Source organism: Barbus barbus, assembly GCF_936440315.1.
Source record: "Barbus barbus genome assembly, chromosome: 28".
NCBI lineage: Eukaryota > Metazoa > Chordata > Actinopteri > Cypriniformes > Cyprinidae > Barbus > Barbus barbus.
The window spans coordinates 15,496,717-15,522,840 of record NC_136756.1 but is presented as its reverse complement, the minus strand read 5'-3'; the positions used below and the strand labels follow the sequence as shown (position 1 = coordinate 15,522,840).

Genomic DNA, 26,124 nt, shown 5'->3' with positions numbered 1-26,124 from the left:
GAAGCCGTCAGTCTGCTCAATCTGTTTTGCCGATTTTATTTTTCATACATATTCTTTTAAATAATCGTGTTTATCAGCGGAATGACAAACTATATTGCCCATGATTCTGCAAAGTAATCTCCACCTGTCAGAAACTGATACAAGGAAGTTTTACTAAAATAACTCTATATTGCCCACCCGCTCCCATGAGGCACTGCGAATGACCGAATCGAGTTAGTCTCCCTAGGCTCTCAAAATACCTTAATATTTGTGTATATATGCATATGTATAAAATAAAATATGTTGTTTCTATATATGCAATTAACATCTTTAAAGCAATATTTGTATATTTTATTCTCCATTTATTTCTCCATCTTTTTAATTTGATTGTCATTTGCAGTGCTTTATGGGATTGTAGTAGATTGTCTTGTACCTTTGTGCTTTTGTCCAATTTTTGGCTTCAAATCAAAGAGTGTAATGTCTTAATTTGCTTATATGAATCTGTCTGGTTTGGTTCATGGATAATAAGACTTTTTTTAAATCCCTATGGGGAAAATGAATGGGAGAAAAACTTCCGGCTCAAGGGTCACTGAAAAAGTGTGTGGGCACTGTTGAGCTCTAAGTGCCAGCTAAAGGCAAAGGAGTTAATTTTAACCAACTGAGTTGGAAAGCAAGAAACAGTTTTTAAGTGAGATGAATATTTATATAACAATGCAGAAAACCACCCAGCTGAAAACCAAAATTGTGATCAGAATCTAAAGATACATCTGCTCTCTGTCTCTCTCTTTCCTTTTCTCCATTGAAGGGAATGCATGAAAAGTATGACACATAGCTGCGTGAGAAGCATGGAGGGAACAGGACAGCCTGGAGCCGGAGACGGCAAGTGAAAGCTCTTAGATTATAAATGAAACTCACCTGCCTCTAACGTTAAAGTCAGACATCAGAGAATCTCCAACTCCAGTGCAGGAGTGTAATTGAGTTTGAATATAACATGGAATGTTTTTGGGGTAGAGATGAATCCTGGGAGACTGCGCTTCAGAGTGTTTGCTGTGTGCAGCAGGGACTGGCTGACTGTGGGATGTTGCTATGGAAACACTTGCCCTGTACCAGGGTGTTGAGTTGTATTCCACCTAGGACTGTGCCCCCATTGCTTTGATAGTGTGCAACAGTGATATAAGAGCTCTCTCTTCGAGAAGAAGGGTTAATTTTTGCATCATGCAGCTGTGGTTTGACTTGTAGATTGTAATAAACATAATCCAGTGTTTTTTATAGCTTTGCAAAAGAATATTGCATTATTTGGTCATTTATCATTCTCCTCACTCTCTGCAGCCTCTCACAGGCAATGCCCAGTTGCTCCTCTCTAAGCTATGGCCTGGCAGAATACATCCCCATTCCGATATGGCTTTGACCTGGGGGGACTTTACCAGGATCTGCGTCCTCTTGGCACTGGAGCGTCCGGCCTCGTCCTGTCTGCAGTGGACAGGCGCAGCGGCCTGCGTGTGGCGGTCAAGAAGCTGGTCATGCGAGATGCAGTCAGCGTAAAACACGCTCTGAGAGAGGTGAAGATCACCCGCCGCCTGCAGCATGAGAACATCGTCCGGGTGTATGACGTGTTGGGGCCGTCCGGTCTCCCTTTACTGCGTGACCTGACCCATGTGTCAGCGATATATATTGTACAAGAGTGTATGGAAACTGACCTGGCACGGTTACTGGAGCAAGGGCCGTTGCCAGCAGAACACGCCACCCTGCTTTTTTATCAGCTGCTTCGCGGGCTCAAGTTCATCCACTCGGCCAATGTGCTGCACCGTGACCTCAAGCCAGCGAACATCTTTATCAACACTGAGCAAATGCTGCTGAAGATTGGAGACTTTGGTCTCGCTCGCATTGTCGACCCACATTACTCGCACAAGGTAAGAGTCACAGCAGCAGGGCAGGTGTCACTGCGGCACGTACTGCTTCACTCACTATAGAATAGCACACATGTAAATAGGTACAGAAATAATACAGTTGTTCCTAATAGAGGTACACATTCCAACTTTATTGGTTATCATGCTGTAGTAAGTCTACTGATGAATGGTCACCTGTATTCACAGGTAAAGTATCTTTTTAACATTCATTTGTACATAAGTTAGAAATGTGTGAGTTAACAATTAGACATTTCCAAAAAATAATATACATTTGTTTTGATCAAAATAGCAACTTTGCCAAAAAAATAAAAAAATCAATGAATATTATGGTTTAATTGTATATTAATGCTCATTCAGTTGTACATTATTTTATTACAAAAGCAGAGATAATAATTACAATAAAATTATCAAATAATAATTTGCTATTAGACATTACTGCAAAACTATTATAAATTTGCATAGATCGAAATAGCAATTTTGCAAGAAAATGTAACAAATAATAATAATAATAATAAATATTATGTTTTGTAGATTAATGATCATTTAGTTGTTATAACATTATTTTAATAATCAAATGATAATAATTTCCTGAACAATTAGACATTGCCCAAAAAAGATTTAGATGTTTTAAGATCTAGACAGTAACTTTGCAATTTTTTTAAAAAATAAAACCAAAAAATAATGCTAATTAATACATGTTTTTATTGTTGTGGTTTGAAGATTATTGAGTTATAGAAATATAATAATAATAATAATTACAAATCAGTTCTGCATTAGCTATTGGTCACTTAAACGTATTGTTATTGGTTAAAATAAGTCAGTATTGATCCTATCAAAGCTGATCAAGATGTTTATTAAGTAGTCTTGGATTACACTATGTAGTTTTGGTGGATTTAGTTTTTTTTTGTATATGTATCATGGCAATACCATATTTTTGGAAATGTTGCAGGGTATTCTTTGAAGTACATTGTAAATACCAGGGTAATTATTAGGTTACCAAGTACTGTATATGTGAAAGTATAAGGGTAATTGTACCGCCACTACTTTTTGTAAGAGTGTGGTTCACACTGAGTAATACTGTGAAGAATTGGTTATTTTAGTTTATTTTTGGGCACTTTTAGATTTTAGTAAGTATAGTACTGTCATGTGAGCTTTCACTGTGGTTCACCCTGCAGTTACAGTCTGGCCTTGATTAGCAGAATCACATTTCCTATCAATTATCATGAGCTGCAGGCAGTTAAGATAATGACATATTAATCCATTTACAGCTTCTGAAGAGAAGTACTTTAGATTATCTGCTTTCAATCAGTCTTTTGATGGTTTTCATTGTCATAAGTCTAGGCAGCTGAAAATGAGTCTTAAAGGGATAGTTCACCCAAAAAATGTTGTCATCATTTACTCAATATTTAAACTTTTTTTGCTATACTACATGAGGTTTAACAATTTCCTATATTATTATGCATATGTAAGTCATTTTAAAGCAGTCTATATCTAAAGATAGTTTAGAAAATTCTTTGTTGGCTTATTGTGTTTCGGTCTTGCCGTTTCCCATGCTTTCAATTTTGTACAGCAAATAATTCATTCGAACTTGTTGATTGATAAAGATTTTTTGGAGTTAAGAGAGTTTATTGAAGCATTTTTTGGGGGCATAATGATTTGTTTATGCAGATATTATTGCCTGCTTGATCCTGGTGGCCTTACATTAATAAGAACAATTACAATCTATAGTTACTTCATATTTCCGTGCATTGCTCATTGCTCAAACTTTAACATTATACTATATTGTTACACAATAATTATGAACAATTATCTTGATGTTATGGGAGCTGAAAGATTAATGTGGCACTTTACTGTCTTATTGTGCTTCTGTATTATTTAGCAGAGCTCACTGTGTAACACTAGCAGACCGGGAGGACAGCATGAATGGACAGCTTTGTGTCAGACAGGACAAGGTGGGGTGAATGATCAGGCAAGGGGGATAATCGCAGTTTGGGATTGAAGGAACAGCTAGAATAAAAACAGCCTAGGAAATTATAGTAAGTCTATTCTTTGAGGAGCCCTGTTTAAAATGCCATGCACTGATAGGAAGATAGCTGAGATTGCAGACTCCATAAGAGCAGCATCCCTGTGCTCTCATGTCACTCAAAATATGCATATATTATCAATGTCAAAGCTGCTCTCTTCAGTGGCTTCAAAAAGTGTTTGGATACTTTTTCCACACTTATTGCAAAAACATTTAGGCAAGACATTTTAAGCAAGAAAGGTTTTCTGTATGTTTAACTATAAAAAAGATAGACATATTGTGCAAAATGATTAAGACGTATTCAGCAGATATTTTCTGATTAATGAAAATGTGAAAAATGTGGTGGTATACAGTAGGATACCTGTGTAGTGTTGCCTACAAAAACATCAAACCTAGTCAAATAAAAGTACAAAATAAACAACTAATGCTGATTTGGTGCTCAAAAAAGTACCTATCTAAGCATCCATATATAAGGTCCTCAGTATTATCAGCAGTTTTCGCATTGCTCAGTAGCAAATTACCCTCCTCCATCCCCAACTCCTCCTCTGTCAGTCAGGATCCAGCCTTCTGATTCTCTTTTGAATCAGACAAATTAAAAAAATTTTTAAACCGCAATGCAAACGATACATTTTCGTGACCACATAGCAAAGCAAAGCCAAATGAGCGTGTAAATCTCTACCGGTTGACAAATTTCTACCGGTAAATCAAGTCTACTGGTATATTTCCCACCTACTATATACAGTTACCCTTATGAGAAAAATACTCTTATATTTTGGTCATGTCTCATACCAAATGAGCCTGGACTGCCACCTGTGCCCCCTCTAAAATATAGGTGCATGATCCTCCTGGTTGTATTAGTCTAAAAGTATCATTAGTGTGTCATTGGACCTCTGAGTGTGCAGTGAGCTTCAGTGAATTAAGGGCAGTAGTTCCTTTCACCCATTCACTGAGCGACTTCCTGCAACTCTGCCACTCAGTGCTGAGAGCGTCTGTTCCCCTCTCAGCATGGAGGGAACATTCAGTTCCCAAATCTAGAGGATCACAGATAAGTGGACTATGGATTCACGGAAGCATCTGGATCCACATATGCTAGCAGTGCAGGCAGGCGACTGAGAGGGCCCCAGATGGTTATACTCCTTCAGTACCACATGGAGAATAAAAATGATGGACACTGAACGTCATCTATAATTTAAATAAGGAACCAGTGGGTCTATTGTCCTGCTCATTTAAGATGGCTTGACCAGTGTAAGTAGCAATTTTAAACAGATACTCCATAGATTTTAAGACTTATGATTGTCTTTGTAACAGATTTAACTTAAGATTGCTTTGGTAACTTGAAAAACAAATGAATACACATCTTTAGATATTACACTACTGTTAAAAGTTTTGAATAATTAAAATTCATAACAATAATTACAATGTTTTTAATGTTTTAGAAAGATCTTAAGCTCACCAAGGCTGCATTTACTTGATTAAAATATTACTACAATTTAAAATAACTTTTTATTTTTAAATAACGTTTTTTTATTATTTTAATATATGTGACCCTGGACCACAAAACAAGGTCAATTTTTCAAAATTGAGATTTATACACCATCTAAAAGCTATTGTCCTTTTGTTAGGACAGGACTATATTTGGCTGAGATGTAACTATTTGTAAATCTGAAATCTGAGGGAGCAAAAAAAATCTAAATATTGAGAAAATCGCCTTTAAAGCTGTCCAAATGAAGTCCTTAGCAGTGCATATTACTTGTCAACAATTAAGTTTTGATATATTTACAGTAGGAAATTTACTAAATATCTTCATGGAACTTGATCTTTACTTAATATCCTTAATATTTTTGGCATAAAAGAAAAACTAATAATTTTGACCCATACAATGTATTGTTGGTTATTGCTACAAATATACCCGTGCTACGTATGACTGGTTTTGTGGTCCAGGGTCACATATTTTATAATGAAATTTATTCCTGTAATAGCAAAGCTGAATTTACTGAATATCAATATGCTGATTTGGTGCTCAGTTGTTTTAAAGTATTATTGGTAATCTTTAACTGTATATTACAATATTTATATATAAATATAATAAAATGAAAATAACTATTAATATAAAAAATATTAATGTTACACTTTCTAAAAATATTTATGTATTATATTTGTGGATTTTTGGCCAGTGAAATGTGAGATGTTGACAGCAGAAAATTCTCTGTCTTTCTCAGCATGTAAGTTGCACTGACAGTTCTTGACTGCACAAAACCAGCGTCACAGACATTCGTTGGTCAAGATGTCTGATTTATACCGTTTTTTCTTCTTATTGCTCATTTTCAGTCTTTGTTCGTCTGGCTTGTGACCAGTTTCAAAGGTCTTAGTGAATCAGCTCCAGTGAGAAGACAGGCTCTCTTTGTAAACAGGATATGTAAATATTCTCGTTTGTGTCACCATCACCTACTGAGGCTGGCTGCTAAAATCTCACAAATAATTCATCACCTGGGCCCAGGGGGAGAGGTGAGAAAGAAGAGGAAAAGATGAAGGACGGCAGGAAGGATGAGCTGAAGGAGACTGTAGGAGGGGGTATTGGGAGTCATAGGGTTACTGTACATCAGATGCTTCTCATCAGACTTTACACTGATGCTGAGTCACATGGCTTTTCTTACACCCTACTTTTTTATATGTATACAACACATTTACATTTACGAAATTAGATTTAGATGAAAAAGATTTTATTTTTAAACAAATGCTGTTCTTTTAAACATTCGAAGAATCCTGAAAACTGTATTAGGATTCACATAAATATTAAATAAGCACACAACTGTTGTCAAAAAAGATAATAATAATTAAATGTTTCTTGAGTATCAAACCAGCATATTAGAATGATTTCTGAAGGTTCATGAAAAAATCAGCTTTGCCAGCACAGGAGTAAATTTACATTTTAAAATGCATTAAAAGTAAAAACAGTTATTTTGAACCGAAATAATATGGCTGCATTTATTTGTAAATACAGTAAAACTATACACATGTATGTATAAACAGTACAACATATATGTATATAAATAATATTAGGTTATTTATTAGGTTTATTAATTTTCTGTTCAAATGAGGATTTATTTTTCCTTTTTTTAAAGGCTGTCTACCTCCAAAAACGGCTATTATCATAATAGTTATGTATGTTATATATGGATGACATTTTATGTTTTCTCTGCAGGGATATCTGTCAGAAGGAATGGTCACTAAATGGTACCGTTCACCAAGACTGCTGCTGTCTCCAAATAACTACACTAAAGCAATTGACATGTGGGCCGCAGGCTGCATTCTGGCTGAGATGCTCACAGGACGCATGCTGTTTGCAGGTAAGACCAGAACAGCGCTCAGTAATGAGCAAAGGGTCGTCGTTAGTGGTTCTGTTGCTCTATTGGTTTTGTATAGATCTTGAGGTTCCCTTGAGAAACAAGAACATCAATCATCATTATCCAGACTAGTCTTAGAGCGTCCTCTAGTGGCTATATGTGGTACAGGAAAAATAGACGTTTAGACCTGACATGTCAATCGATTTCTGTTTCAATTTCACTGTGGTACTTTAGCGGGATTGTTGTGCATGCAATACTGCCAAAGCATCAATAAGTGATGCAACAAAATCTGTGTCAAGAATATACATTTTTTACCGCACAAAGTTGCGACGCCTCTCTGTTTGTTTCTCTTCTCTAAGGTGCTCATGAACTGGAGCAGATGCAGCTGATTTTGGACACTGTGCCTGTTATTAGAGAGGAGGACAGACAGGAACTGCTGAAGGTCATGCCCTGTTTTGTAGGTCAAGGGTGGGAGGTCAAGAGGTCACTCAGAAAACTATTGCCAGAGGTGGAGGACAAAGGTGAGCATAGTTTTAACATATGTGATACCGTGATGCATCAACAGCATTATTCACTGAATCCACATTTCAGCCATTGATTTCCTGGAGTGTATCCTCACCTTTAATCCCATGGACCGGCTGACAGCAGAAGTGGCTTTGTCTCATCCATACCTGCAGAGATACTCGTGTCCTCAGGATGAGCCTGTCTCCTTGCAGCCTTTTCGCATAGAGGACGAGCTGGAGGACAGTCTGGTCACCGAGCACGGTCACGCGCTCAGCTCCCACTGGGACAGGTACAGCGCTTGCATGTCACACACGAGCCTCTCAGACTTACCAACACCCAGAGTTCAAGCTTTGCTCTCTGGATGATGGCATTTGTTCCAGTTCCAGTGCTGCTGACACAGATCTGTGACAGTTTAAAAAACACTCTTGTCTTTTATAAAGAGTGTAATCTATATAGCTGAGCAAACTTCATTTTTATTTAATAAATTAAAGTTTCAAATAAAGTACAATCCACATTCCTACCATATTTAATAATTACTCTAGTGCATGTATTATAAAAAAAAATTCCTTGCACAGTTACAAAAAAAATAAACAAAAAATGAACTGAAATTAATAATAAATAGTAAATAATTTAAATACTACTGTTCAAAAGTAACATTTTAAAAAATATTTTCCAAAGAAGCTATATATTTAATCAGAAGTACAGTAAAAACAGTTTGTGAAATATTATTAGTTTAAAATTGTGAAAAATTCTAATTATATTTTGATATTATTTACTTCTGTGGTGGCAAAATTGTCTGTATGATAATGGCAATATATGTTCTACAGCAACTGTTCCACTGTCACACAATGTTGCTTCTTAGAACAAACATATTTCTCATAATAAAAAATAATTTGACTGATATGAAGATTAACAAATGTGAATGTTATTTCTTTCTGAGACTCGCCATAGCAAAGAGGGAAAAAAAGGTGTTCTCCAAATTATGTATAGTACAAATCCCAAAAATATGTTAAAATGTATACAAGGACATTTTATGACCAAAATAAAGCTTTTATTGGTTTGTTGTGTGTTTTTTTTATTATTATTAAGCATTTTACAATCATATATGTGTAAAGCAAAGAAATCGGTTTGTTACCCTGTGGGTACAATGAGCAATACTTTAAAAGAACATAAAAAAATAAACAAAAAAACTTTAGTGGACCCAATAAAATGCAGTACTTGAGTACTAGAGCATAATGAAATCAAGAAGAGAACAAATTAAAGTCTGCATTCGGTCTTTGATACTTCTTTAATGATTAAAGTTTGATCATTAAAAGTTTGTGGATACATGAACGCTGGAAGAGTGAAAATAAGGGTCATGTAAAAGGCAGTTTACACAGATGGGTACTGAAATGCCCCGAGGACCTATCGGTGATGTAGAATGCTGTTTGAATATAGAAACTTATTAAACCCCTGCATAATTATATCTCGTAGCGGACTTTGTGACAACTTAATAAGAATGTCATTGTTGTCCTCTATGTGGCCATATGGGCTCATCTGACAGGAGCTCTTCCATTACTGATCACAGCCAGCAGTGGGAGGAGAACAAGCTTGTTAGCTGAGACCAAAGATCAGAAACAGAAATGAACTGTTGAAACGCAAAATTATTTTGACCAAGTGTATAAATGCCGCTGTTGAAAAGAAATGAATGTCTATGCCACAGATGGTCTTCATTACCACCAGTTTGACTCTTTTCTTTGTTTAACATAACATTTGTGCTTAAAGTAATGCACTTACATTGATCAGGACAGAGATAATTGATAGCACAGGCAAGCTTGATTAATTTGATCACATTAGTCAACACCAAGATTGTGTTAACTGTTGGTCGGTAAAAGGTTAATTGATTTTTATTTTTTTTTAATATGGTTTGATCACCAAGTAAAAGGTTTTCTATTTTTTTTATATTTTTCAACCTATAAATTATTCCTGAAATGCAAAGCTGAATTTTTAGCATCATTACTCCAATCTTTAGTGTCACACGATCCTTTAGAAATCATTCTAATTTGCTGATTTGATGCTCAAGAACAGCATCAAATTTGAAACTTAGTCAATTAATGCAATTAAAAAAACGGTGTATTTAACCTAAAACATTCTTTTAAATATTGCATTGACTAATTGCTAATATGCACCTTGTTGTATATCGTAAAAATGTTCTTATGTGTGCTAAAACAATATACTTTTTTTTTCCCAGGTATGATGGGAGTCTATCGTCAGACATGTATTGGCCGCAGCAGGAGCATTGTGGCTGCATGCAGAGCGTCTCTGAACTGGGAGAGGCAGAAGACGACGAAGTACAAAGAGATCCACGAGCGAGTTCAGCGGCCCACATCGAGGAGGCTCAGGTAGACCCTCGCAAATACTCCCACAGCAGCTCCGCAGAGCGCTTCCTGGAGCAGTCCCACTCGTCTCTGGAGCGCGTCTGCGGCCAGTTCACGGAGCTGGACTGTGGCCGCTCCTGCGATTACAAAGTGGGCTCCCCGTCCTACCTGGATAAGATCGCGTGGCGGGATGGGAAGCCGCAGCACTACTCTGAACCCAAGCTAATACTGGATCTGTCTCACTGGAGGCATAACAGCATGTCTGCTCCAAGAGGTGGAAGCGTGGAGAAGTTTCTCACCGAGCCTGGAGATCTGTTCCAGGAGATCTCACGCTGGGTGGAGAGCGCACAGTCTGGGCTCCACTCGCCCGGTTCTCCTCAAGAAGCCCTCACCTCCCCGTGTTCCCCTCCTCAGCCGCTGTCTCCTACAATGCTGCCTCATTCTCACATGCAAATCCCAGCGGCTTTGCAACTGTCCAGCCCTCACAACAGCAGGAGTCCTAACCCGTTCTTCACCGCTCCTCCATCTCTGCTGCCCTCTTCTCCTTCCTCGCCTCATCACGGTTCAGCAAATTACCTGTCTTCCTCCATTCGTTGTGACAATGATGAGGAGCCCTCGCAGATGGATCCTTCTGGGGAAGAAGATTTTGACCTGGACGTGTTTATCTCTCAGGCTCTGAGGCTGTGTAGTCAGAGTGAGGTACAGGCGGAGAACTCGGACGCTCCCAAATCGGGCAGCATTAGTCATGTTCGCAACGTTTCAGATCACAGACCCTCCAGAACACAAACTCCAACGCCTGAGATGGTCAAGGCTCATGGGTGTCATAAAGAGCACTGGTAGAGGAGATCTTTGACTTTTTATTTAATGATTTTGAAGATGTTTAGTGCAACTTATTTAAGGTGGAATGAATGAATGTGAATACTGGGGACCTTGTGAGTTGTTGTTTTTTTGTTTTTTTTGAGAATGTTGATTTATTACCCGAGGCTATGAATCTTTATTCCAGAAGAAATCTATTTAGCTCTAGAATGAGGATAACCTGGCAAAAAACATTGAGATCTCAAATAGGATTTTATTGGAGCCTTGAGGACACATGTTGATGGGAAAAAAATGTTCTTCCCTTATGAAACTTTCTCTCTCTCCTGAGAATCTTTTGCATTCTCTCAATTTGTTTTTGCTAGACATCTGTGTGCTTTCATATTTGATTTCCCACATTTCTCTGTGAACTATTCCATTTGAAATCTTTTAGGTGAATACATTTAAAACTAAATTTTGTTAGAGACATTTTGCGTTTCTTATGAAAATGTGCAAGTATTTTTTTTTCTCCCAACTAATTTTTCCCATAATTATATCTCTTTAGGCCATTGGTCTCAAACTCAATTCCTGGAGGGCCACAGCTCTGCACAGTTTAGCTTCAACCCTAATGAAACACACCTGATCCAGCTAGTCAAGGTCTTTATGATCACTATCCAACTTCTTGTGATTTGGAGCTGGTTGGAGCTAAACTCTGCAGAGCTGTGGCCCTCCAGGAACTGAGTTTGAGACCACTGCTTTAGCCACTCTGTAAATTTTGTATATTGTATATTAAAATGTTTTAATGTTACTAAAAGCATTGAGCAAGAGTGAAGGCTTTGTCTTTTAATTGTCGTTTAATAACTTAAGCCTGCATAGTTTTTAGTTTTGTTATTACTTTATTAAATAATTAATAGAAGTGTGTAACAGGAGTATTTTTTAAATGTTGGCTAAAAAAATTGCACTTTTGATAAACTTTAAAAAGTTTTCACTCAATGAAATAAAGACTCGTCATTTCAGATGTTTCATTCTACATAACGTTTGGTCCATTTTTGGCCACCGCATATATATAACATTTTGTTGCTGATTTAAAATATTTTATTTAAATGTGAAATATCAAATATATCTTTGCATAGGGTATTTCTACAGATTTTAATTTTTTTTCAAATAGATTTTCCCCCCATCATCCATTGGTTGGCTTAACACATAGTCCCACACAACTCACACCACTGGTTGCTGTATTGTAAGAAGAAAAAATTCCAAAGAAAAACCCACATCTTTCACTTTAAAAAATCATCACCAAATTAAAACAGGAGATCAGCAGATTGTTATTCTTTGTAATTTTAATTCCCATAATTTAATTAGTTAAAATGCAGACAACTTTCACAAAAAAGTTCCAAAAAGAAAGGAAACAGCAATACAGTACATATGAAGATATGGGGGGTTTTGTTAAAACTAAAGCCCTGTCTTAAGATGGTACCAGACAGTTAACAGCATTGCATTCACATCATGGCAATACAGACGACACAGCAGGCCAGCAGACGATTGGGCTACATTCTATTTTCAAGTGCAGATAAGAACATGGAAACTTAATAAATGATATTAGAACACTACGGGAGAATGTAACTAGGCTGCCAAGAACAGTTATGAAACCCTTTATCAACATACTGGTTGTGGATATGGATGATTTTGTTTCTGTAGGCTAAGTCTTACATGGTGATCTCTTTGGATTTGTCCAATCATAACATGTCCATCTAAAAACGCAAAATGGTTTTGACGTTTCTGACTGTGATTTAGCATATCAGTGGTTCACACAGCCATTCTTTGAATATGTAACTCAAAACTAACTCTGGCTAAACTACTGCAGCCTAATGTTCGGTTCCACAAATACCTGAATGCAGACGCGATTACGAAATTCAACCCAACTCTCAGCATTGCTGCAACGACAAAATAGCGCAAGTTACTTGTGGATCAACTACTGTCATGATGCAGCAACAATTTAAGTTTTATTAACATTTATTTTAACGTCAGATACATTTAAAAATTTAATTTAATCGCTCTGAGTACTGAGGTTCGCTAGCGCGAAATCAAAACGAGCTCAAAGCGTCTGCGTTGGTGTACTTGCGTAAAGAATGTTTTTTACTGCACATGTGGAAGATTTCGCTGGCGTGCCATTAAAAAAACAAACCAAGTCATAGCAGAAAGGCAGATTATATCTCCAGGTTGATGCAAAATATCGGATGCAGGTTAGTAAAAGGTTTTAGTGAATCTTGCTGTGCCCCCTGACTCTAAACGGTGTTATCGCTACTGCTGGTGGAGGTTCGATTAACCTCATTCTGGCAGCTCAATATTGCATTTCAGGGAAACAAAATTACAAAGTTATTCAGCCTTACTTTTAAAAAAATAATCATGAAAAACAGTTGAAATTTTAACAACTCACAACCACTCACTCTCATACAAGGGAGAGACGTCCCTGGGCAAGAAAAAAACTATGGATATATGGAACCAATCCACATTACGATCCCCCTGCCCAAACTTTTCAGACTCTTGCGATATAACCATCTTTAAGAAATTGTTCAGTGGTACTCAGCACTGAATTTTCTTATTATAGTTACTGGTATTTCAACATAATCGCTGCTCAGGAGCCCAGTTTACTCTCCATGTGAGAAGTCACCATCTAGGTAGAACTTATATATGTAGAAAAATATAGTTTAATGAAATTTAAAATCTATTATTCTCTTTTATTATTATTTTTTAATCATATCCACCATGTAACGTGTGATGTAACAAGATCATCATGATTCACACTGCTAAACACAAAATGACATGAAACACCTTTGCACTATGCCTGGTTATTTCATATTTAATTTGTGATTAATAGTTAGTTGATTGGCATTTTTAGGCAACTGCAATGAGTTATTCTACAATATGATTACAACGTAAACACCACAGTACTGAAGTTACTGTATCCAACAAACAGTAAAGCACAACATTACAAGGCAAATGGCCATATAAGCATAGATTTGTTCTTGATGAATAATAAAAACAAAATACACCAAAAGAAAGAAAGAAACCGCAACACTTTGCATTGGTTCAAAGCCACACGTTTGTACAGTTTCCAAATCTGGTGTACTATCCCGAGGCAGATTATAACGGTGTCTGACAAACATCTAAGCCCAGTTCACCTGATATCACATGGTCATTTGATGTGAGCTTGGCAATTTTGGACTGAAATCATGAGACTTTTTGGTTTCTGGTGGTGTCAGGGCCACAAATAGGTCGTTACATATTGGCCTTTCATTATAGATACATTTGTGCCACTGAATCACATACTGACCTGATGTTAAACAAACTCCTCTTCTGATAAAGCTCAAAGTGATATCAGTACTGAAGGCTTTTTCAGTGAGTCTGAATCAAGTATCTGGAGCTGATTTGAGACTGACCGATAGCCAGCTCTGGCATCTAACACTGCCTCTCAATATATCATATGTGTCACGTGGGTAAATCTCTGTTTGCTGGTTTTATGGGTTCACTGTAAGTGATTTTGGCTTTTCCGGCACATACAGGTATTTATATTGGCATCATCCGTTGGGCTCTAAGAACATTATATATTATTGCTAGACCGAACTACTAGCATCCTTTATATACTATCCACAATACAAAGTCAAACTGATTACTTTTGTTTGAAAATTGTTTAGATCGTAATTAAAAACACTGTCAAAGAGTATGGCAATTAAACTTGATCCTCACAATCTTTGGCTATTAATCTTCCAAAACGAGAGAAAAAAAAATTAAAATCACCTATTGATGTGTATACAAAAGGTGAATTACAGAAAGCTTAACATGTAACACCTCAGATATGATTCCTAACCAGCTCCTCATTAAATATTTAAATGACGCTGAATGTTTGATTTTTCACTGATATGAGGATCTTTTAGGGTAGGCAATGGGAGAATTATTTTTGATATACTCTGACAGGATTGTGGATGTAGTGTCTTGTCGTAGTTTTTAATATTTGATATTTTTCATATGCTTGGAAAGCATACGTTTCATGCAACTACCAAACCTGGTCTGAAGTCTCCTTAAATGTAACAATATAAGACCTCGAAATAAGACAAAACTAAAAATCTAAAATCCATAGCTGAATATATACACAGTAGAAATTATAGTAGCATACATAGTTCAAAATATGATTTAGTCTTCACACCTCTTGTGTTTTTAAAAAGGTATGAATGGTAACACGTCTGAAAATAAATACAACAATAAAAGAACAGGGAATTCTTACACATTAACCACTACAAAAATGCCTCCTCTTATAATATTTCACGTATTATGAGAGAGCACACTTTTGTCATTTGTCTTTTATGTGGCATAGAGGGTTGACTGAGGTATGATTTTAGCAATTCAGCTAATGTAGGTTTTGAACAGCAGGATGCTTCTCAGTGTCATTTATGTAGACGTTTGATGTTTCAGCGAATGGGAATAAAGGTGCGATTACAACACACCACACCACACAGCTTAAAACATTACATTTAGAGGCCCAAGAGTAGTTAGTAGCTATATTTTGTGCCAATATACTGTGAATTGTGCCATAAAACCAATTTTCTAGTCCCATTCTTCATGTACTGATATTATTTTGCGATATTGGCAATTGCTCTTCATCTGTTTACTCCCTTGAACATGTAGGACCACAAATGTACCAGAGCTATTTTTTGGAAGTTTGAAAATGTACCATTTGAAATCACGAGTCAAAGATTTTACGGTTTATGGTAACATCTCAACAAAACAATAGAAAAATGAAACTGAAATAAATACTCTTGACAAGACTTTCCAGGCAGCATTTGAAGATCCTCCCCACCCTCTTGCTGTCCCCTTATATCTTGATATTTTATTTCTGTCTGTGTCTTGGTTTTATTTTTTCGTCATTACCTTCCTATACCTCCCTCTCTTCCCCATTTTCCATCTCAAACGTAAGGCAGTATGCCGTAGAAAAACAGGGCCATGACAGCAGCGCTGAAGAGGCCTGCTACAGGGACGGTCACAAACCAGGCCAGGAAGATGTTCCGGAAGAGACGCCAGTCCACAGCCTTCTTGGAGCGGATCCAGCCCACCGCCACCACTGAGCCCACCTGCACCCACAGCAAAGGCCAAATCAGCAGTAGCACGATACAAAAATATGAAAACAAAATGTGGATTTCATTTTTCAGGGTGGAACTAGAGATACAATCTTTATGGAATGTATTTTGTTATCCCTATACAGGTTTTGTTTTAAAGACCCCATGAAATCACACATTACATTTTTGAGGTCTATAGCCTTTAGTGGAACACACAGACATGGCTATTTGATATTAGTAGGTGGCAGGAAGACGAATTTCATGTTTTTTCTAGTAGCACATCAATGATATAGATTATTAAGATTTATATTGAATGTTGTCAACAGATTGAAATTATATTTGGTTATTTGCTAGAAATTACTTTGAAACAAAAATGCTATTACAATACCTGCCTTAAAGAGATAGTTCACCTAAAAATTTAAATGTCTCAATTAAGTACATGATTTTTGTTCATCTTCTAAACAAAAATAATATAATATATTTTTAATATTCCCTCAACTTTTGTCAAACCAAATCTTTCACATAAAAAAAAAAATTGGTATATATATATATATATATATATATATATACACACCATCGCTTTAATCTCATTCTCTCAAATTGCCAGTCAAAAAAGGATCACAAAATCTAAAAATGTTATCGCTTTAGCAATATATATTTCAATGCTTGAATCATTGCAATATTCACCATGTTTCTTAAATTAAATTCCCAATTATACACGATAAGAGATAATTTAACTAAGCTAAACTAACTAATATCTAACATGGCCTCGAAGCTAACAGACATAGGCATATCTAAATTTCGATTTCTTAGGGTCATGAGCATAACATCTCTTCTGAAATAACAAAATACATGGATTTGATTATTTGTGCAAACACCTGGGTAGGGGTTAGTTAGAGAACACAAAGTACTGCAAGGTTTGAAATCAAGTGTTCTTTTCCTCAGAAAATCTGGGTCATCGTTGTCTGCACACTGAAGAGGGATTTACAATTAAAGTGTAGTGTCCAGTGCTTTTAACAAAGCCATTATCCTGTGCTGCATTAGTCATGTTCTCCTTTTGCTTGAGAGGCAAAGTCATGTCATGTCCTGCCTAACACAGGGCAGCAGGAGGAGTAACATTTCCATACATGCTGTGTGACTCAGGGGTTCTGATGACAGGTGCTGTTCTAGATACAAGAGCGATCTGGTTCTTCTTATACGGTCAGTGTAACTGAAGCCTCCGTCACAGGGGGGCTAAATCTGGAGCAAAAGCCAACCCAAAGTCAACAACAGAGAATAAAAGACTTCAGGCCTTTAATTCTCCCATGATTTAGCCCCCTTGATCTACTCAAACTTCATGTAAGATGCTTGAGCCATGACTAATCCATGAAATCAAGACAAGCATCATGACCTTTCTGTGAGTTTGTTCAGCAAACAAGATCTATTTTTTGAGGCTGTAATCAATATAAACCTGTTGAAGATGTGACTCCTCCATTGCTGCAACGTTCCCATTTTATAAGTGGCTTTACTGGACAAAACTCATCTGAACATTAACGGCCTGCCAATTCCTATTTTGGATGCTGGGACACAAAGACATGACATGCTCGCAATAGTAATGCTGATAACTCTAACACCCAAACTAGGGCTGTCAATTGATTAAAAACTATGATTGAATTATTTGCAGATATCCAGGTGAATTCACAAATCGATATTTACCCAGAAAAGCCCCCAATTAAAGACAATTCAAGCACATTATATTACAGCAAATGAAACCCTGTTTACCAACATTTGTGATTAAGATTTCGGATGCGTGTGCTTTCCAAAATTTTGATGGAAAAAACTAATAATTATAATTAATTAAACATTATAAAAAAAAATAATAATAATTAAGCCGCCAGTCAGTAGCAGTGTTGTTATTGTTAACTTAAAACTAAAACTATTTCCATTTTTTAAATAAAAGGTCAAATAAAATCTAAACATTAGATGAAAATCTAAACTTAAACTTTACTTACAAAGCCAACACTTCTATTTTTCAAAGCAGAATGACTAAAATTCTACAGTAACTTTACATTCTAAACAAATGGTACAAATGACAAAACACATAAACTTAGATTACTAAAACTTAATCTAAAGCTAAAATGAAAACCAAAAATACAAAATGTATAGAAGTATTTAAAACCAGTTTGGGACCAAATGTTGGTTTGAGATACATAGTGTTATTCTTTTTAAACCACACCAAATGACCATGTTAGCTTGACAGCCCCAATCCAAACTGAACCTCATGCCCTCTTACCCTTCACCTCAATCCAGGTTTTATAGCACTAGAAAGATTTTACAATAGGTTTATAAATCTGAATAGAGGTCATGAAGTTGAATGAGGTACCAGACTGAAGCCAAACATGCATTAAGCCCTTGTATCACAAAGCATCCCAAAAACCCCTACAAAGACATCACAAAGCACACGCAAGAGAATAGAGAATAAATAGAGGTCAGCTCATTTGATTGACTGGACTGGATGAGGTTGTTGGACTCATTTCTGTCAAGTATTAGGTTAATGTGAACAGTTCAGGCTGTTGACCTATGCTAATGAGGAGAAATTACCTACTTTAAATGGAATCGCTGCAAGTGGCATGGTTTGGTTAACATGTTTAGCGTCTGAACTACAATGTATGCACTACCTTATAAAAGCATACTGACTTCAATTAATGCTTTTTCTTTAAAACAACTAAGCAGATGAAAAAGAATGAATCATATCAAAGCTGTAATCATGAAGTTACATGTTTGCAGAAGTGAGTTCTGATTGGCTGTTCGGTGATTACGCTAGTGAAGCTATGGGGGTGGAGTTTAGCACTACCAAAGCTTCACTATTATACCAATACCTTGCAGTGGGTGGAGCTTATAGGAACGCCCATATTTGAGGCAACGAGCACTGTTAGAGCACTCATTACTTCAATGCAAAATCCACTGTGAAAAGACGACAGATGACAAGACAAAGACAACAGATAAAACGTAAGAGACACATAGCATGGAGCAAGACATCAGTGACCCGAGCAAACACGGACAAATACACAGCAGCATGCCATGAGAGAGGTGGGGGGGGGACAAAGAGATGTAGTGAAGCATCACTTAAACACAGATCTGTGAAGAGAAGAGTTATTTCATCCTGTATGCACCAAGGCCATGTCTGAGAGAAGAGGAGGGAGCTCTCGTCTTCATTTCTAAAGGGTTTGAGAAAGCTGCCTTGGCCTTGATGAGAGCATTCATTGGCCCAGGATTGACTTCAGTGTGCAGTAAAGTTGCTTTATAACCATCAGAAACCGTGACCAAGCCAATGACATCAGTAACTGGATGGCTGAGATCAGAGAATCTAGGATGCCTGCCAGAATAATCTTGATTTTTAAAAAAAACAAATGTCATTATCCATTTCAGGAAAAAAAAAAAAAAAAAAAAAGTTGCTCATGTTAAGCAACTTTTTATATGATATTGTTTTCTATTTGTTATGCGAGGTTTGGATATTTCTTTCAACCCTATTACTAAAATGTTAATCTTGCCTAAATTATATTTAACAAACCTGATTTATGTGATTTCCTTATTTTCTAACAATAAAAAAATGAATAATTTAATACAAGTAATGTGTAATAATTCTGTATTTAACTTCATTAAATAGAAATGTAACATTTCAAACTAATATTATAGTCATATTAGTCTAGTTAATTTGGGACTATATTTTTGTCAGTAGTGTTATTTTAGTATTTATTCATTCATTCATTCATTCTGAATTATGAATGTTTAGTATTATTTATTAATAGCATTATTTATTGATATTTTGAATTGGCTTTTATTTTGAGTTTATTTTTAGTATAAGTCTATTTGTTATGCACTTCTGGAATTTTTTTATTACTTTTATATTTCAAATTTATCTTTAATTTTTTCATTTCATTTTTCATAAGTTTTAGTTCTAGTAAGTTTACTATTTGAAATTAAATATACATTCAATTTTTCATCTAATACTTATTTTATTTCAGCTTTATTTCAATTAACAAAAAACTTTTTTGAAAAGTTTGTTAAAATAACAACAATGGTCGTTAATAAACTTCTAAAAAACTTTTTTTTTTTTTTTTCCACAAACTGAAATATTGAAAAATTCTACTTAATTACTTAACTTAAAATTCTTATTAACATTGTTAACTGGATAGAATGGTTGAGCTGGACAACAATAAAAATGTAGAAAAATAATATGAGACTGTTTACTTGTATAAACATTTTTGTAGTAATTAAGATTTTAAAATTTTACAATTAATTATAATCAAAATCACATGATCTGATTGTATGAGTTTAACTGTTGATTACAGTCAAGGTCTAGGAAGGTAAAGGCCAGCAAGACAGGACACATCAAAAAACCTGTCAGACATTTGACTCCATGGGAAACAACAGAGTAGAACATGAGATTTGTCTGTTTATTGTAATAGGACAGCACCCCATTTGTGGAAAGTGTCAAGTTGTTGTGCATCGATGTCATTATTTATCAATAACAAGCAGCATCAATTGCTGAAAGCTGACGTGGGCACCTCTCGTTCCCTGTAAAAACAGACGGCTCCCTCCTCTCTCTGGTGGCTTGCACACAATAACCTAAGGGGGCCAGCTGGGCTCTGACCCGATCTTTACCTTGCAGTGTGTCGTACTGACTGGAAGTCCGATATTGGACGCCAAAACAACAGTGAGCGCTGAGGCCAGCTCAATAGTGAATCCACTGCGGGGGAGGGCAACAAAACACAACTTTATACAGTTACACCTGTAGTTCAACCAATAATGACAATGCATGCCGCTGAGAGACGCTGGTGCATATACAGCATGCAGGTCTGGAGGAGCGGAAACATTTTAACAGGCATGCAAAAAGTCCACAAGGAGATGAAGGTGGTGCAGTAACAAGAAAACAAGGTTGACAGGTTTTCTGTGAGTTCTGTGCCTATTAAGCGTGTCAGTATGTGCGTGTATCACAGGATAGACACGTGTACGTGCATGCTGGTGGAAACATGGTGATTGTGTTGATAAACTCTCCGGTGGCCTTTTAAAACACACACGGACAGCATGAACATGTCAATAAGACATGCACTGTGCATAAACAAGCAAAGCTTCCATTAAATCATGCAAACCCATCTAAATACTTCACTATTCCCTTACATTATCCCTAGGTTAAAAAAATAACTCCTTCCTGTCAACAAACATCAAACGCCAAAGAGCAAGCTGACAGATGCTGAGGTCATGTCGATTGTTATTTCTGTGAGGCCATGGGACTGAGAACATGGCCACCTGATGCGCACTCATTTAGTATAGACTGGATTGTCATGCAGGACTGTAGAGTGACCCTTCAGTGGGAAATCTGCTCCGCCACTCACACACACACACACTGAGAAACTGCAAATTGTTCCAGAAAATCTAAATCTTTTCAAATAATAATTTTTATTTTTCGTTAAATCTTGTTGAAAGTTTCTGTCTTTAGAAAATAATCATTTAAAAAATGATTCCCAATGCATTATGAATTTAATTTTTGTTAAGGTTTGTTGATTTATTTTTTTTAACTACACTATTAGTATAATTTTTTTATCTACATTATTAGTAAATTTTCTGATTAAAATTTATACTACTATACTAAATTGCTCTGGGTAGTTATTAGGGGTGAGTGATATGACCAAAACCTTACATCAGGATATGAGCCATTTTATACCACGATAATGATATATATTACAATAGTTGTTTTTGTTTTTAATAAAGTTTTTATGATGTCAAAAATTTTTGATAACATAGTATTTTAATTCTTGTCACCAGTGACAATAAATAAATACATTATATAAATTAACCAAAAATATATAAATCATAGTCTTTACTGTCTAAATATATATGACTATTATTCATCCTGTCTGTCATTTATGTTAATCAAACAACAGTGAGATAAATTATCTTACTGGTCTTGACTATACCTTTTGTATCTTTAAATAAATATATTATTATTTTTCAAAGATACAAAAGTGGTAGTTTAGTCAAGAACAGTAAGATAATCTCTGTGTAATGACTCTGTTTACAAGGATACTTGCAAAGACGGCATTTTGACACGCAAGTATGTATATTTAACTGTTCAAGGTTTAATAAAGCAACAAAAATACTCATGCGCTCTATGAGCAGCAGATTCATGTACGCAGTGTTGTTTGCATTTCAACAACTTAAAATCACTTGTTTTTAAACAGCAGTGCTTTAAAATGTGTGTAAACGATACATTTTTGTGACCACGGTGCACAGCAACATGAGTGCATAACGGCGATATAGACGAAAGTCCAAAATCTCTTACCGGCTGACCAATTTCTACCAGTTTATTGTGTCTACCTGTATATCGCCCCCACCCCTAGTAGTTAGAGTTCAATGAAAGCCAATAAGATTTTTTTGCACTAAACTGTGTTACTTTTTCAGTTACTGTACCATCTAATTACTGACACTTTATTTGGAGTAGAAAAAAAAAAAGCTGTGCCATGAAATGATCCAGGTTTAATTGAATCCAGGGAAAGTTTAAGTAATAATGAATTAATTATTGACGGTAAAAAGTCATGTTTACACTTAAGTCTGTGTGTGGTGAGATTAACATGGATAAACAATAATTCACTATAATAATAATTTCTAAATTCAATATTTAAAAGAATATACACAATTTTGGAGCTTGGATATCAACAGAAACATATTACACTAAAATAATTTCCTTGAATATTACAAAGGCTCTTATAAAATAATTTTTGATTTTGGTTTGGAGTCGTGTCCAGTTACGTTTCAGTGTATCGGTGTTTAGTAATCATGATTTCCTAACAAGCATTCCTAAAATATGATCTGCAGCTCACTTTCTCAGAACAAATGATGACACTTCTTTTTATAGGGTGGAAAGTCTTTGTTCTGAGTATCAACTCAAGCTCATTTGTTTTTGACAGTTTGTCTTGTTACTAAGAGAACGCAAGTTTGCTGAGGCCGTGTGCACAAGTGTCTTGCTAAATTTAGCAAACCCAGGCAGTTCTGAACTGAGAGTGCAAAACAGTGACCGGTCTCTATAAACTGTCTTTATTCTAAAGTGTGCTAAAATTTAAAATTAAAGGTCACTCTACGGTGATATTTAACCCGATTTGTGGTGGTAACACAAAGAGGGATTGAGGGCAAGTACCCAAACGAGAGAGGAGAAAAGCCGATAAACTGAACTAATCTAGCAAGATTTCAATATCAGATAAACTGTTATAACCCTGCTGCCAAAGCACATGCTCCATTTCTGTAGTCAACAATTACACCTCAGCACTGGTTTAGGACCAAGTTGAAGGTTTCAGTTCTGTCAGCTTTTTACACCAAAAACCGGTCCTCCAATTTTCCACTTGCTACAGGAAAAAAAAGACATCTTTTGTATCGTCAGAAATAAACAAGACGGAGACAAACGGTGTGTTTTTGTCATGGGTTTACTGTAAGAGGCCACTTATCCTAAGCCCACTGCACACTGTGCAATTTTTCTGGCTTTTCTTATTGCTGCTTGTTAGATTGAACGATATAATGCCATTGAGATTCAAAATGATTGCCAAAATTGTACAGTTTACATGTGCATTGGGCTTAAGAAGACTTCTTACTGTGAATTAATCATCGCATCTGCACGCAACAGGAGCACATGCATCAATTATCATGCACAAACATCATGCTCTCTGCCAATAGGCTGATCTCACCTGGAGGGGGTGATGGGAGTGAGGTCTTTGCCCATTGTTTGAATGACACGTCGACCCCAAACCCACAGTCCAGCACAGATTCCAATGCCGCCATAGAGTAGCAGCCAGACTGGTGTGGCCGCATCCTGCATCACCCCACCCTGCTCGTAAATCATCCACAGGGCCACCAACGGACCAATTGCATTACTGCAGAAAAGAAAAAACAAACAAACATGTACACTGGGGAAGTGACTGCAACAAGGTTACAATGCAAACTGTATGGATGAAGCCATGAAGTCTTTAAATCCATATACCAATTTAACTCTGCCCCAAAATGTATCATGATTATGAAAAGATAACTTCCTGTGATGGCAAAGCTAAAGTTTCAGCAGTTATTACTCCAGTGTCACATGATCCTTCAGAAATCATTCTAATATTCTGATTTGATGCTCGAGAAACCTCTCTTATTTTTATCAATGTTGAAAACAGTTGTGCACTTTAATATTTTTGTGAAAATCATGATAATATTTTTTCAGGATTTTTTGATAAATAGAAAGTTGAGAAGAACAGCATTTATTTAATATGGACATCTTTTGTTTTTACTGTCACGTTTGATCAATTTAATGCAACTTTTTGTGTACAGATCAGAGAATGAATTTGGTCACATGGTCTAAGAAAAAAGGTACAAAAGCTGTCACTGGGGCAGTACCCTTTTAAAAGGCACACAATTGCACCTTATTTAAAACTAAAGCATACCTGGGCATTGTACGGCCCCCGGGCCACAGCCGGCCCTCTGGTTATCCTTTACCGGCCCACATGAGGTAATTTGTGAATTAAAAGTCAATCGAAAATAGATGTAATTAGGTGTACGGAATACAACTGCACTGCTTTTATTTTCAAGGCAACAGCTTTGTTTCCTGATAATGAAACGACTTAAAATCAGTTCAAAACTTATTTTTATGTCTGTAAAATAAAAACAACAAAACATTGCTTTGTAAAATAATGAAAGCAGGACGTGCTTTCTGCCATCTCTGAAGCTAGAGCGCGTCAGAAAAAAAAACTGAAACTCAGTGTATGGTATAGAAAGTTTAAAATGTCTACTTTTAAACAAACCAATTCAACAAAAAAAAAAAAATTCCTGATTATTGTAATCTGTAAGAAGGTTGCATTTCTCTCTAAAGGCGTCCAGTACTCTGGAGCATAGGCTACCTGTCAACCCTCCCGTTTTTTCTCGGGATTGTCCCGTATTTTACCATTCTATGCCACTATAATCCCGTTTAAATATTTTCCCGTATTTCTCCCGTGTTTTTAATCTTTATATATATAAAAAATGTGCTTGCTACGTTTGCTCCCATAATTTGTATGGCCCAAGCCTCATTATATGAATAATCACGTCAATATATTCCAAGGTTGTCCGGTTGCCAGATCTTGTATGAAACGCATCCTTCTCACACAATCAACACATACAAATTTCAACCCATTTGTCCCCTCAACTTGACAACTTTACAACCCAGTGATGCTTTTGATATCTGCGCAGTAGTGATGCGCGGATGGTGGTTATATCCGCAGGCACTGAGGATAATCCGTGGGTCAGGCAATAAAAAAAATGCATTCTGATTATTTGCGGGTGGATAAGACAAATCATTAATGATACAAATATTAACTTCGTTTGACTGTAACGATTTCGTTTGTGTGTGTGTGTGAGCACCTGTTCGCAATGACAGAAACGGTTGTTCATGGTAGAAATGGGAGGAGAATACTTGGGTGGTGCTTTGATAAAAAAAAAAAATACTATACATGTAAATTGAGATATAGCTTACACTTCAAAGGCTATGGTTTAATTGATTAAATAGAAGCGCTGCAAGTTTCAAAGTCAGGTGCTGCACCAAGACCCCCCCCCCGTAGGCACGCCCCACAGCCCTCTGCAACCTCCCAAGTTTCTCATGTGGCCCCTTGGGAAAATTAATTGCCCACCCCTGACCTAAAGGGTGCATACAAGTATATTAAAAGTACATATGCTCTATATTTGTACCTTTTGAAAAGGTACCGCCCCAGTGACAGCTTTAATACCTTAATACTGAGGGAGAACTTTGAATTTTGTTTACACTTCACACTAAATACAAACGCAATAATCAAATTATGTAACCAACAAAACCAATTTAAAGATTTTAACTGTTAAAGCATTAAGCAGCTGAAGTTAGCCTAAACTAATGCCACGTCACACTTTGGTCTTAACAGTCTTAGAAGTCTGTAGAGCTGTGAACCAGAACTGAGGGCTTGTTCTCAGGACACACTAATGCTGTGGAATGTGAAATAAAATGGTGCAAATAATGCTGTAGGTCTTATTCTGAACTCGATAATCACAAAGCATACTAAACAGTAAAAATACTAAAAAAGAAAATACTAAAGGTTC

The 26,124-nt window shown here is 36.3% G+C and overlaps 2 protein-coding genes across 2 annotated transcripts in view; one reads left to right on the top strand and one right to left on the bottom strand.

The window, feature by feature from the left end:
* Positions 1 to 1,346: 1,346 nt before the first annotated feature.
* On the top strand, positions 1,347 to 10,954 carry mapk4 (mitogen-activated protein kinase 4; the record flags this gene model as incomplete). Its single annotated transcript, XM_079381970.1, has 5 exons — positions 1,347 to 1,889; positions 7,112 to 7,256; positions 7,613 to 7,774; positions 7,845 to 8,046; positions 9,988 to 10,954. The coding sequence occupies 5 exons, from the start codon at positions 1,347 to 1,349 to the stop codon at positions 10,952 to 10,954; spliced, it is 2,019 nt and encodes a 672-aa protein (XP_079238096.1).
* A 1,286-nt stretch (positions 10,955 to 12,240) lies between these two features.
* slc20a2 (solute carrier family 20 member 2) overlaps positions 12,241 to 26,124 on the bottom strand; it is a 43,573-nt gene continuing 29,689 nt past the window's right edge. The window contains exons 9-11 of the mRNA XM_079383318.1: positions 23,733 to 23,918; positions 20,662 to 20,746; positions 12,241 to 16,032 (exon numbers count right to left, since the gene is read on the bottom strand). Of these exons, the coding sequence (XP_079239444.1) occupies positions 15,868 to 16,032; positions 20,662 to 20,746; positions 23,733 to 23,918 (436 nt within the window). The 3' untranslated portion in view covers positions 12,241 to 15,867. The remainder of the gene's footprint in view (positions 16,033 to 20,661; positions 20,747 to 23,732; positions 23,919 to 26,124) is intronic.